Raw genomic sequence first — 12,877 nt, 5'->3', positions numbered from 1 at the left:
GAAATTGTTTTCCTCTAGTAAAATGATGCAATTTGATCAAGTGTTATGTTATGTTATGCTCTGACCAGTCCTAATCATATCATCCTTTGTTGCTAAATTAATTCAAACTTCAGTGTCATTTCAGGCTTCTTTGCTACAAACCCAAAATCAAATTTTGTGATACTTTCACAAAGAGGTTTTAATAATACTTAAAATTTTATCTTTTCTTTGTGCCTCTCTTGGGAGCACAGTAGGCATACTCTTTCTTTTGGACTTGCATTTCATTCAACCCCAGAACTGAACCTGCTGCTCTCAGTTACACTGAAAGGGCTGTTGTTTCACGTTCCAAGATCCTTCTCCTTTTCTTCAGGGTCTGTCTCTGTGAACAATGAAGACCTTAAGGATTTTTCCCACAATATACAGAGAATGTGTTGGTGTTAAATTAATTTTCTTATTAAAAAAAAATCTTTTGTCTGATGCTATGTTTGAGCTACTGAAGAACATGTAATTGCCACATTTAAGTTCCCTGGAAACATTTTCAAAGCAGATTTGGCATACTGTTAATGAAGAGCAGAGTTTATAAAGGCAGGTTTGTTCTATTCTAAAATTTCTGAAATTTCTTTCCTTAGGGCCATATAACTGGGCTTACTGGTGTTATGGAGTTCAGAGAAGATGGTGCCAATCCCTATGTTCAATTTGAAATACTGGGCACTAGCTACAGCGAAACGTTCGGCAAAGATGTGCGGAGGGTAAAGATAACGCTGCTTTGTTCTCTCTTTCGTTTTCCTCTAAACAATATGCATTCTACTTCACAGGAGAAAATGTTATTCTTTAAGAGGGAACTGGTGCTACACTGCACAAGAAATTTACTATAAGAGAAATATTTTCTAATATATAACACGCTTAAGTCTTGAAAGCTAATTTTATATTGGTATGCAGGAGTCCCGCAAGTTGTTTCCATATGTGCAGTAATGATGCAGTGCCATAACAATACTGGGAGCATAATAGTGAAGATCGTACAATTCTGCTTGTGTATTTTATTGTTAATTAAGATATAATGGATATAACTGGCATTTGTCTTCCTAAGGAAGCTGGGAATGCAGGTTACTTAAACACACAAAGATATTTCAAAGCTGTAAGAATTTGAGATAAATAAATAAAAAAAAAAACTCTAGAGAAAATTTCCAAAAGGGAAGATGCTGTACTGTGTAAAGGATGACCTATCAGTGGTAGCTGGTGGAACAAAAACTGATGGGGATTGGAAGAAAGTTAGAGTGGTTCCATGGGGTTACTAATATAAAATGTTATGGGCTGAGAAGGCTACCTTCAACAGGTTCATGCAGAGGGGATGCTCCAAAAATACCTGAAAACTCTCAGCTGAACAGTGAGGTTCTGATTGGAATCCAAGCTACAAAATGTCCATAAGCTGGTCAACTGGTAGTAATACAGACGTTAGCACTGTATGGTCAATGGGTCCTACATTAAGCAGAGCTGAACAAAGAGGATTCCATGAAGAGTTAAAATTTATGACATTTTCTATTTTCATTTGACCATAGGTTTCTGTGTTTTGTTTTGATTCCTCTGAATTACATGACTCTAAATGGAAAAACAAGCAAAGAACTTGTGTTTACATTATTAACTTAAACAGCTAAACCTGAGATTCTTTCAGAGTTTAATTTGGCATAAGGATTTTGGACATGGAGCCAAAGGCTTGCAATATTTATTAGAAATTAAGTAGAAGGAAGAGAAGCATTTGAAATGCATAAAGCTCCAGGAGACATAATTGAAAAACTTCTGTTGCCAAAAAATGTCTCTGAAGACTTCAGATTGGCTAGGTACCCTCCTGTATTGCAATGACCAGAAAAGGCTATTTCTGAGTCCACTTTCATTTCTAGAAGATTTCTATTGCAAATGAGGAAGTCTAAGTTCCAAAAACTACCTGAATGATGAAAAATTATCTTAATTTTGGAAACAGTGTTGGCTGTTTAGTAAAACAGATTTGGCTTAGGAGGTCTAGGAAGCAATTCCAGTTCATAAACAGAAGTATGCACTTCACTTTGTGCACAAGTATGCAAAACAGATGTATCTCATGCCGTGTGAAATTCTGTGGACTATCCTACTGTGTTTTCAGCTGCCACTACAGAAAAGCATGAGTGTCCTGTTAGTGCTGTGTTATCTCTGGCAGGTGGATGCCATGGGGCATTTGAGTTTGGTTCCATTTTGTTACAGAATTCCCAAGTGACTTTGAGGAAGTCACATAATTGCTTTATGCTTCGATTTACCTTTCAGTAAAATTGTCATGATTACCATTGAGGCCTTAAAGGGAAATTATGATGTGTGAGTATACATTATTACGTTTTCTTCTAATGTATATTTCAAATACGGTAACACATATAGAAAAGCTCTCACTTCGGTATGTGTAGCACACTGACAAAATTGATATAGTCCAGATGTGTGAAGTGGAAATAGCTGAAGTATCACTCAAAAGGGATCACAAGGCAAAGAAATAGGTAAAATGACTAAATGGGAAAATTACTAAAATGGCTAAACTGATATACCACTGATCATTTTTGATCCCTAATGTGCTACTTTGGGATTAGGTGGTTAATATAGGAAGGCTTAACTCTTTGGATGTTAAATGCAAAACATTATACAGTTCCCAAAATGAAAGGGAGTATAATTCCAAATGAGTAAAAAGCTACTGGCTGTGGAAAACTACTCTGAGCTGAAACGAAGTTCTGAAAATTATCCTTTTAGCCTAATATATATAGAGAGAGAGTAAAAAGTCAGCAATATGCTAGAGAAGTCTATAGAAGACCTTGGAAGAGATGGTATTTCTTCGAGCAAAATTACCATGGAACTACTGATATTCAATTATTTAGACAGCCTGACTTTTTATTATTGCAGCAAAAATATGTTACAGCTCAGAGTACTTTTAAAAGCTCAGAAAGTCATGCTTGTCTTGTTTATACTACTTGAGAGATCAATTCTGATTTATTGTCAATTGTTTCCATATCAGTCTTTCCTCATCTTTAGCTGTGAAGGAACACATTTTTGGTGGAAAACAGAGGATTCTTTCTGCATGGTTTTCTTTTCCTCTGTATGGAGAGCATTTGTACCTGTTCATCCCTACCCTGACCCTACAAAAGTCTTTTTCACTTAGGACCTGTGACTGGTTAGGGCAAAAAGAGTATCACATTGAGTGCTGAGCCTTAGAGGGAATCCAGTCAAAAGCTAGTGGAGTTTTAATACTCAATACACCTTAGAAAGTTTCTTGGGGATCATTTCGACCAGAAAGACTCCTAGGAAGGTGTCCAAGATAGTAAGCCAAGTCCAGGAGGAATTTTCAGGGCCTTTTTGTAGAGGCATCTTGACCTTTCCCAGTTGCCCTGAGACAAGGTTTTCCTGCAGACAGTTCTTTCCACTAGATGCAATTGAGTTATGAGTGCAAGTAAATATATGTATTTGTTTACTTAGTATACCTTCTCCTTTATTCCACAAGTGTAACACCATATTTTTGTGGTAGAGGCTGATAGTGGCTTTTGTGTATTTTGTGTTTTCTTTTTCCTTTGTTTGGGCATACTTTAGTGAAAGGGAAACTTCAGAAAATGCTTCAATTTCTTTGGTTGAAACATAAAAGAACAGGATATGTCCCTTAAGCTGTACCACCTTGCTTTACAAAAGGCTCAGGTGATTGCCTTCTATTCACTGTGTGCATGTGGACTTCGAGAAAGCATGGTGTATTCATGCTTAAAAACAGATCAGTGTGGTGACTTATCAGGGCATTTGCAAGTTGAAGGATAAGATTGTTGGTGAAACTGAAAAGGCTTAAATGCCTAGTGCTTGACTATTGCCAGTACGATTTATGCTCCTCACATCTGTAAACACCTTTAAAAATAGCAACCTGAGTACCTGTATATTTAAAAAGAAAAAGAACTAGATATAAAGAGAGAAGGAAACTGTAAAAAGTATAAAACATAACAGAATCAACCAAAAAGGAAAAAAAGTAGGAAACTTTAAATAGCTGATGCCACACTAATGTTTGAAATTTAATTAAATTTGTGTGAAAGAAAGAATGAAAGAAACACAGAGGAAGTATAACTTGGAAAAACAAGAAAAAAAGGTATAAAGTGTTCAGGTGAAGCGTATGGAGCTGAAGGAATGAGACTAATAGCCTATTATGTTCAAAACCCTTTGAGGCTTTTGAGATTTGCATTTGTAGCAGATAAAAAAAGCCTTTCTTCTCATTTCAGCTCTTATGTCCACCTGCCATGCCACGGGTGTATGCATCAAATTCAGCACCAGCCTTAATTGCTGTAATTGCTGGGTTACCATTGAATGGTCGTCCTCTGAATTTAGAGTTACCAACATGTTTCTTTTTTTTCCTCATTTAAAATCTTATTTATTAGTCCTTTATGATTTTTTTTTTTTACCTACAGAGATGCATAAAGCCTTTCTTGTATGTTTACATTTTTATGTCTTCTACCTTAAGCTTCCTGAGCTTTTGGTTCATTCCCAGCACTGGCAGTGGCTGGGGGTGATTGTTAGGTCATTTTGCTTCATTAGCTCACTGTCCCTATCTGTGGCATGGACTTGAGGGTACTTGCCTGCTTTGTGCAAAGTTTTGAAGTCTGATAGGAAAAAAAAAGGACACTAGCAAAAACATTTAGCTGTTAACATTAAGAAATTGAATGAATCACAATATTAAAAACTGTATATTCCTAATTGTATGAAAGACCATCCCTTCAGAGCTTCTTTGGAATTGTCAGGGGAGAACTATATCCCACTTCCATAGTACAAGGGACACGAAGCGGGAAAGGAGGTCAGGACTACATTAATTCCCTCGTTATTGACCATCTATATTATTAGTTCTTATTAATGAAAGCCTTGCTGTAACTTTCAGAACGTATGAGCTGGTTCAATTTCTTATTTTTCTTCACTTGGATGGATTCTGCACAATAAAATAATTTAATGATCTAGCTGTGAGAGCAAAAATCAGGGAGTCAGGATTCCCGGGTGGTATTCCTAGCAACTCACTAACTCACAGTGAGCTCTTGAGGTGTAAACCTATTTGTTCTCGTTTGACCATGTATGCAGAGAATACCGTAACAACTAACTGCCCTTGTAGGGATGTGATTAGGCTTAGTTAGATAATGCCTGTAAGGAGCTCTATGATTATCTTCATCCTTGGCAGGAAGATCTTCTTTAAGTGTGAAATGATGTTGTTACTTAGTTTATTTTATGACAGGGATCATATTTTTTATAAAGCGGTTCTGCAATTCTTTCCCAAGCTGGCTATAATGAAGGCAGAATTAATGGTTTACACACATACGAAACATTCTGTTCAAAATGATAACGTTTATCATTGGTTATTCATTTCTGTCAGTTGGTACTTCTTCATTTTTTTAAAATATATTTCCTTGAAATATCATCTGCTTCATAAACAGTCGTACTTGTTTCCTCCAGCACTTCTGAGGCAGATTGCAGAAGTCACTGTAAGTAGTTTTGTGATGTTTCACGGTTGTTGAAACCCCATTTGTGAAGTCTGATCCAGTGCTTTAATTGGGATTGTTATTTTAGACAGAATCTCATCATTACCATGATGAGAAATCCTATGCTTCTTATTCATTGCAAAAAGGAACTGTATATTTAGGGGTCTGCAGTATTAAGTGCTTTCATCTGCAAGAATATTGCCAAGTCACATCATATGTCACTGAAAGATATATACTGAAGAGAATTATCTTAGGTGGTTACTAGTGTAATTGAATGAGTTTTACTTATATGGAAAAATAGATAACTAAATTGCCTGAATTTAGCCATAAAACAGATGCCTGCCTCCTGTTCGAGCACTTCATAAACATGCACTTGGGTATAGTAATTTGGTTTAATCTGTGTTGCCAAGGTATCTTTCAGCTGAAATGTAAGAATGGCTACTTGTGATAGCTAAAAATCCCCTGTTACTTTGCAAAGGGAAGGGCTAATAATCCTCTCATTCTGGGGAAAATACAATTTGCACGTATTTACATTTGGTTTAACTTTCTCTTTCTGCTTGAGTTGATAGCGTGTCATGGTAGAATAATTTAGAAAAAGAGTATAAATAATGTATAAATACATTGTGTCAAACTGAAGAAAAATCTCAAGTATTTTACTCAAAATAATAAACCTCCTTCATTTTTTAGTTGTAATTTTCTGTACAAGATGGATGCGAGGAGTAAAAATAAATGCATTCCTTGCAAATTCTGTAAGTTGAATTATTCGTGGTGGAAAATGCAGCTGAATATATAGGAAATGGCTATGATCAATTTTTAAACTATAGAAGAATACTAGAGAAGAAACATGATGAACCTGAGTATTTTTCTGAAATTAAGTGGGGTCCCTGTTTGCCCAAGTTCTGCAAATTGTGTTTTGGGTTGTGGGTTTGTGTTTTTTTTTGGTAACGGAAATATTTTATGTTCTGTATGCTTTCATTGTAAAATTATAGCTGAATTATTACACTCACTAACTGAAAAATAGGTAAGCGGGTTTAGAAATGTGGGGTTTTTTTGTTGCAAATATGTGATACAGAGTTCTCTTTTTTTTTTTTTTTTTTTTATTTCATGGTTTTGGAAAACATTGGCAGTGGGACCCATGCTTTTGCATAAAGTGTTACTTGTATTTACAAACACAAAATGCTGTATGTATTTGCAAATTATACCAGTGTCAACCCCAAGTAAAAGGGATGTCTTGCAAATTTTGGTTGGAATTCCTCCAAGCATAAGATCATGCTGGTCTTCTCCTTGGGAAGTCTGTTTGGCTGCTTATATGACATTTTCACAGCATGAAGCTTGAGGTTAGATTTTAAAGAGCAGCCATATCTTTATGAGTGGGGCCACGATACCTACAGTAATTAGGATGCTGCTGAAGTTTCCACAGCCCACATGCACCACTGCCTGTATGTTTAGAAATTCTGTTTAATTCCTGAGTCACGTACTATGCCATACTTACCAGATTATAATGAATCTTGGGTATAACATTCTTTTTTAACACACATGCAATATTGCATAAAGTTGGGATGTTAGGAGTGTTAAAATCAGCCTTCTAAGAAGTTACATCTTTAATTATGGAGTTTTCATCAAAATTCCTATAAAACGGGATAGATCCAGAGTATTCAGAATGGGATGAAGAATAAGCCCCTTTCTGTAGCTCAACTCATGAAGGATTCTGTGCTCAAATGTGCGTACTATGAAGAAAAACATGTTTCTACAGCGAAACAGGTCACGATTTTTTGAGCTTAATACCAAAGAAAATAGAAAGTATTTGAAAAAAGCTTCACAAATTCTTTTTACCTTTTTGGAAATCCGAAGACAGAGATTATTTGCTGTTCTCTTTTGCACTTTTTTAGTTTTGAACTAAAGCGGTAATCCCACTACTCCAGAAAAGAGGAACAGTCTGTGGGTTTTTTTATTTCCTGCCCTAAGAAATACCTTTGAATCATGATTGTTGTTCAAAGAATCACACCAAAATCAGAAGAACTTCCTGTTGAATGTCAGACTAGCTTTTTTAGCATAATGTCTGTTTAGAAAAATCACTTTGAAAGATATTAATGATAATGCCAAATACAAGCTCAAATATTTTAAATAACAAATCAAATAGATACCATCCTGGCTTTCATAAGTACCTAAACTAAGGAGTTCTAACATGTCTTCATTTGTAACATGATTTCGTTGTCAAGGACAGTTGCAAGGACTGTATGTTGAGGGGTGACCATGCACAGTTTCCTTTCTGTAACGTTTGAAATGCATTTAATTCTTCTGATTATTGTTTTGTCTTATATCATTTGGTAAACTGCAAATACACTTAGGTGCCAAACATAGTTTATGAAGTCATTTATTTTAGCAGTAATTTTGAAATCCAGGATAACTATGTTGTCTTCATCTGTATATTGCTCCGATACATTCAATATGTCAAAAAGTGGATGTTTAAATACGAGTAGTTAAGCTATTTCGTCATGCTACATCATAGTTTTATTAAGAAAAATGGCAAAATTTTGTAGTTTCCATTTAGTCCTATTAAAATAAACAACAGAAATAGAAGTTACTTAAAACTCCCTTTCCATTTTTGCTTTTATTTCTGCCATTTCATGTCAGATTATATTACTGTATGCCAGTAAACACTTTCACATGCAGGTTTCAAAAGACAAGTTTAATGGCGAGATATCTTAGTAGTCAGCCTAAATGTGGGACATGAGGAACTTCTTGTCACAAAGTGCCACAAGCTCTCTGACTTGCTTTGGTTTGGTTCCTTAATTTCATTATACTTAAAAAAAAGAATAACCTTAATTCCTCAAGTTGACTCTTTTGGAAAGATACATGCAAAAGGGCATCAGAGTTCCCATTAAACCTCCTTGTCCTTATTTGCTAATTCACTGAAATAGCAGTACTTGGCAGAGACTGCCTCCTGGCAGAATTGTCTTTAAATTGAGGACTTTTTTTTTTTTTAGACCTCACAGAAAACACTCAGTTTTACCTTAAGACAGGTATAATCTATAATCAATGTGAGCCCTGTGTCAAGGAAGAAGTCTAAAATATACCTGGTCCAGTACAATAGTATCTTTTGCTATAGGAGTGAATGAATTTATATACTTAGGTAAAGTACACAGATAACACAAAATAAAAGTTGTTTTCCATTTTGAGACATCATTTTACTGGAATGGAGACAGTATCAAGCATAGATAATAACTCTCAAAATGGAACATTCTTTCTGAGCATGACACCTATGTGACAGGCCATCAGATTATAGTATGTCTGTATTCTTAATATATTAGTGAGTGTGATGTACAAATATATAATAGAGCTCTCCACAATGTGATTGCTAACAGGAAACATTTTAAAGTTGTATTTTGGCAAAAAAAAAAATGTCTTTAAGGAATATATAGTAATATCTGCATATATTTTAAGTATTTTCCAGCATAAAAGAGGTACGTGAGCAGAACACAATAATAATGTAAAATATTGACACTATTTAACAAGTCAATTGTTGATATGTTGCCATAGGCTGAAATAGCTATTAAATGCAACAACACATTTGAATTCCACTTAGACCCAAGGGGCAAAAAAATCCCCCAAAACACAAACCCCTTCAATACTACCAAGCTTGCTAAAATCCGGTTTTGATGGAGATTTTTGGGAATGATTTCCAGAGGTTGAACCTATCAGATCAATCACCCTGTTTGCCCTAGGACACCATGCCCTAGCTATTTTAAGTGAAAAATATAATTGCCACTAGACTGAATGGAAAACGGGATAGAGGTGATCTCTTAGGTGGCTGAATTCCAGGTCATGCAGAGCTTAAAAAAAATGTTAATAAGCTGAAATGACACCTGGATCTGAAATGGTGAGTAGGGTATCACAGAGAAGAGGTGTACTTTGCTGACAGTGACCATACATGCAGCTTTTACTTCATGAAGACAGGGCAGGCTCAGAAGGCATCCTATTAGTAGTGTAAACCAGACAGAAGTGTCACGTGGAAGAGCTGATATCTTAAGTGGCCAAATCACCTTTACAGTCAAAATTCCCTTTATGAACAATTATATACCTGCCCTGAAATTAAATTGCAATTTGCAAAAGGCAATTCTTTCTTTCTCCTACGTGTGCTGTTTTCTGGGGAAATGTGTTGGTGGTGAAAGTGGTGGTGACTCTTTTCTGTTATGTAGTTAACTAACAGACTGGTAATTCTACCAGCCTGTCAAGTGAATTGTTGGTTTCAGCAGGTTGACCACTGTATCTCCCTGCATTGTTCATCATAAAGCCTCAAATTCTTAAAAATTTATCCATTGATAAAATTTGGTTACAGTGCTATGAGAGAAGTGAGTGTGTTTTAAAATAGTTGAGACGATACCATGTAGGGAAGGTATCTGGCTGATAGCAGCTCTTGGGCATTTGTTTTGTTTTTGTTTTTAAGTAAGGACTGTTATCTAAACATACACAAGGTTGACAGAGTGCAAGAATAGGTATTCTTTTACAAAGCAGGCTAAAGCTTTCCAAACACAGTGTTTGGGCAAATAGGTGACTGAAGGTACCAAAATATTTAGTCCCTGGAGCCTTATTCAGAAAGTAATGCTAGAAAAGTACAAGAATTGGCAATTGCTTACCTGGAGAAAGAAACCCTAATATCCAGTAACTAGGAGCATGGGTGATATTTAATAGCATGAGAACATTTCAGTTTGAGTAATTCTAGCACCATCTATAATTTTCTTAAAGCTTTATGTGCAATTTATTCTGCCATAAGATTAATAATACAGTAAGGCATAAGTTAGGAGATGCTTTGCAAGATTGCTGTCTGAGCTGTATTGAATCTAAACTGATCTCTCTCTACTCTCATTCAAAATGCCATTCAATACCAATCTACAAGGCCACTGTAGCTATTTACATTTCAGTAGCACCTGGAGGCTATGATTTTGTTACACCGAGTGTTGCCCAGGCAGTTAACTATATTATTATTGTGTAATACATAAACCATGTGGTTGTGGGTTCAGAAGCCTGCTCTTGTGGTTTTGCCCTCCTGACAGAAAAATGCTATCTAAGTTTTGAGAACATTCAGTATTGGACTCCTCCAGGGTGTTTGCAAAGATAGGGTGAATAGTTTTGTGGGTCAGGTGTAAGGTATGTTTTTCAGGTGAGGTATAACAAATGCTGCTGCTCATGGTTCAGACTCGAGGAGCGAGGAGCTCTCTTCTGGAGTTGAATCTGAAGTTTTGTCTGCTTTTTTTCTTTCCTCTCTCCTAAGGCTTAAAATATATAATTGGGAGTGAAGTATGTCTTTGGTAGGTTTTCTGAACTTGCTCAGTGATACTACAAAGTAATTTCACCAGAAACTTTAAAGATAAATAAGTGTTGTTACTCCATGGTTTTATTAGGGCAAGTGAGGGCAAAAGAGAACACAAAATATTTACTTTATGAGCATGAGGGAAGTGTACTGAGATTTTGTTGTTATTTTTCGTTAACTCTGATTGGTTTCTGAGTGTTCAGAGGATGACTTTTCCTCGATAGACTCACTGAAAGGACATTCAGCATCTAGAGCTTTTTTTTAATTTAAACACAAATAGGAACACAGTAACCAGTGAAGCAGAAAACACAGATTTGCTGGCTAAGCTGGCTTAAAATGAAAGAGTGAATCTGAATCTAGAGTACAGCCCACAGAGTCTGCTGCTCTAGTGTGGCTCTCATTACAGGACATTTCAGTAGCTTTCTTAATTAAAATGTCCAATCTTCTCTGGATCGCAAGATTAACGTCTTATGTCAGGGGCTTGCTCCCTGAGTTTGCTTCTCTTCCTCTCATGCATCCCCCAGTTTCATCCCCAGCTACATGGTCCTCACTTATGTATTGTGTCCTGCAGCCTGGAAGCTTTTTTCTGTCGAGGACATTTGCCTCCACAGAAGCCACAATCTCCCCTATTTCTGCAAGCAATTCAGTGTGCCCCTGTGTGCAATCTGACTCTGAAAGATCAGTACCTTCCTCTGTGCTACCTAACCACAACTTTCTCATAGAATACAACATAGAGTCATACTGTGAACTGAGAGATTAAATAGATGCCAACCATTCCACAAATCAATATGACGGAGTAGAATTCAAATCAATATTTGTTTCGTCTCCCTTTCTATTTTGAATCTCCATGGAGGGTTTGGGCAAAGACAGATGAATTGTTCCAAGATCTATAACTATGTTATTTTAACTATGGTTTAATTTAATAAAAAAGGGAAAAAAATGTAAAGATGTCTAATGTTAAATCTCAGAAGAAGAGAGAAGTTTTCATATGTTTTCATTATTTATGTAATGTGTTTCTGTATATTTTGGGTATTGGTGGTATTACAAGACTTCTGTGCATTGTCAATTATACTGTGTCAGCCACGACTTGCCACCTTCTTAACACTTCATCCAGGATGACTCCTGTGGAATCTTTTTAATTATCCGTATACCATGATTTTTCTCTATTTCTTCCATTCCCAAGATGCAGTGCAGAACAGTCATTTATTGTAGCCAATAGAGCAGAAGAAATGGAAAATACGGATTGGATTGCCTTTGGTGAGAGTCAGATTTCATAAGGAAAGGAGTTCAGATTAGACTAGAGAGGCATATTTCAGAATTAATCTAAATTTTAAGTCATTAAGTAGTTTTGGCTTTAGAACAATTATTGCAATTACATTAGTTTTTCAGTATAATTTATTATGATTTTTCAGGTTCACAAGAGAGAGCTTAACTGCAGTGCTAATGGTCTGTTTTAACAAGCATGCTGCAGGCAAAACATGTCTCGCAACGTCCTTTGTGCTTCAAGGTGGTATGTTACTGAACCAGCCATGGGCTCAGGGACACTCAACATGGCAGCAAATCACACAGTTTGCCCATTGCTGACCTGGTGTGATCATTCAGGTGAATTTGTTGAAATTCACCTGAAGGAGTATAACATAGCTGACTATAACATAGCTCACTATTGGACAGTCTGATGAGGATATGAGAGTAATTATTATGACAGCTGAGTCATCTGTGAAAAGTCAGAGCCACCATCTCTAAAACCTTTGTGTCTGCCACAGAGGGACTCTGCTTTGGAAAATAAGTAACTTTGATCTTAAGTAAAGCTTTCGAGTTGGAAAGGGTTAATTTTGGTGGAGAGAATGAGGTTGGACATTCTTCTGTCTTTCTGACATATGTGAAGCACGTTAAGTTGAAGTCTGCTGGCACTGCCTAGCATGAAGCAGCAATCTTCTGTTTCTTATTTGCATTGATTGCATGCTTGTGATGTTTAATTGCTTTTTGTCTTGTTCAAGAACTAATGCATTGCCTGCAAATTTTGTTTATTCTGTGTGTTCTCTATAGCACAGGTTGGCTATAAAATGTCATAGAGTTCACTGCATTTCTAGATTGA

At 36.2% G+C, this 12,877-nt stretch overlaps 1 protein-coding gene across 1 annotated transcript in view; it reads left to right on the top strand.

The window, feature by feature from the left end:
• The window catches only part of GRID1 (glutamate ionotropic receptor delta type subunit 1), a gene marked incomplete at its 5' end in the record, with an annotated part of 552,836 nt that overhangs the window by 452,117 nt on the left and 87,842 nt on the right, over window positions 1-12,877 (top strand). Inside the window, one exon of the mRNA XM_082002351.1 lies at window positions 609-728. Within this exon, the coding sequence (XP_081858477.1) occupies window positions 609-728 (120 nt within the window). The remainder of the gene's footprint in view (window positions 1-608; window positions 729-12,877) is intronic.

The sequence above is a fragment of the Phaethon aethereus genome (assembly GCF_964289735.1).
Source record: "Phaethon aethereus genome assembly, chromosome: 7".
Lineage (NCBI taxonomy): Eukaryota > Metazoa > Chordata > Aves > Phaethontiformes > Phaethontidae > Phaethon > Phaethon aethereus.
Note: the sequence above shows the minus strand (reverse complement) of the source record. Positions and strands in the feature narration are given on the sequence as shown.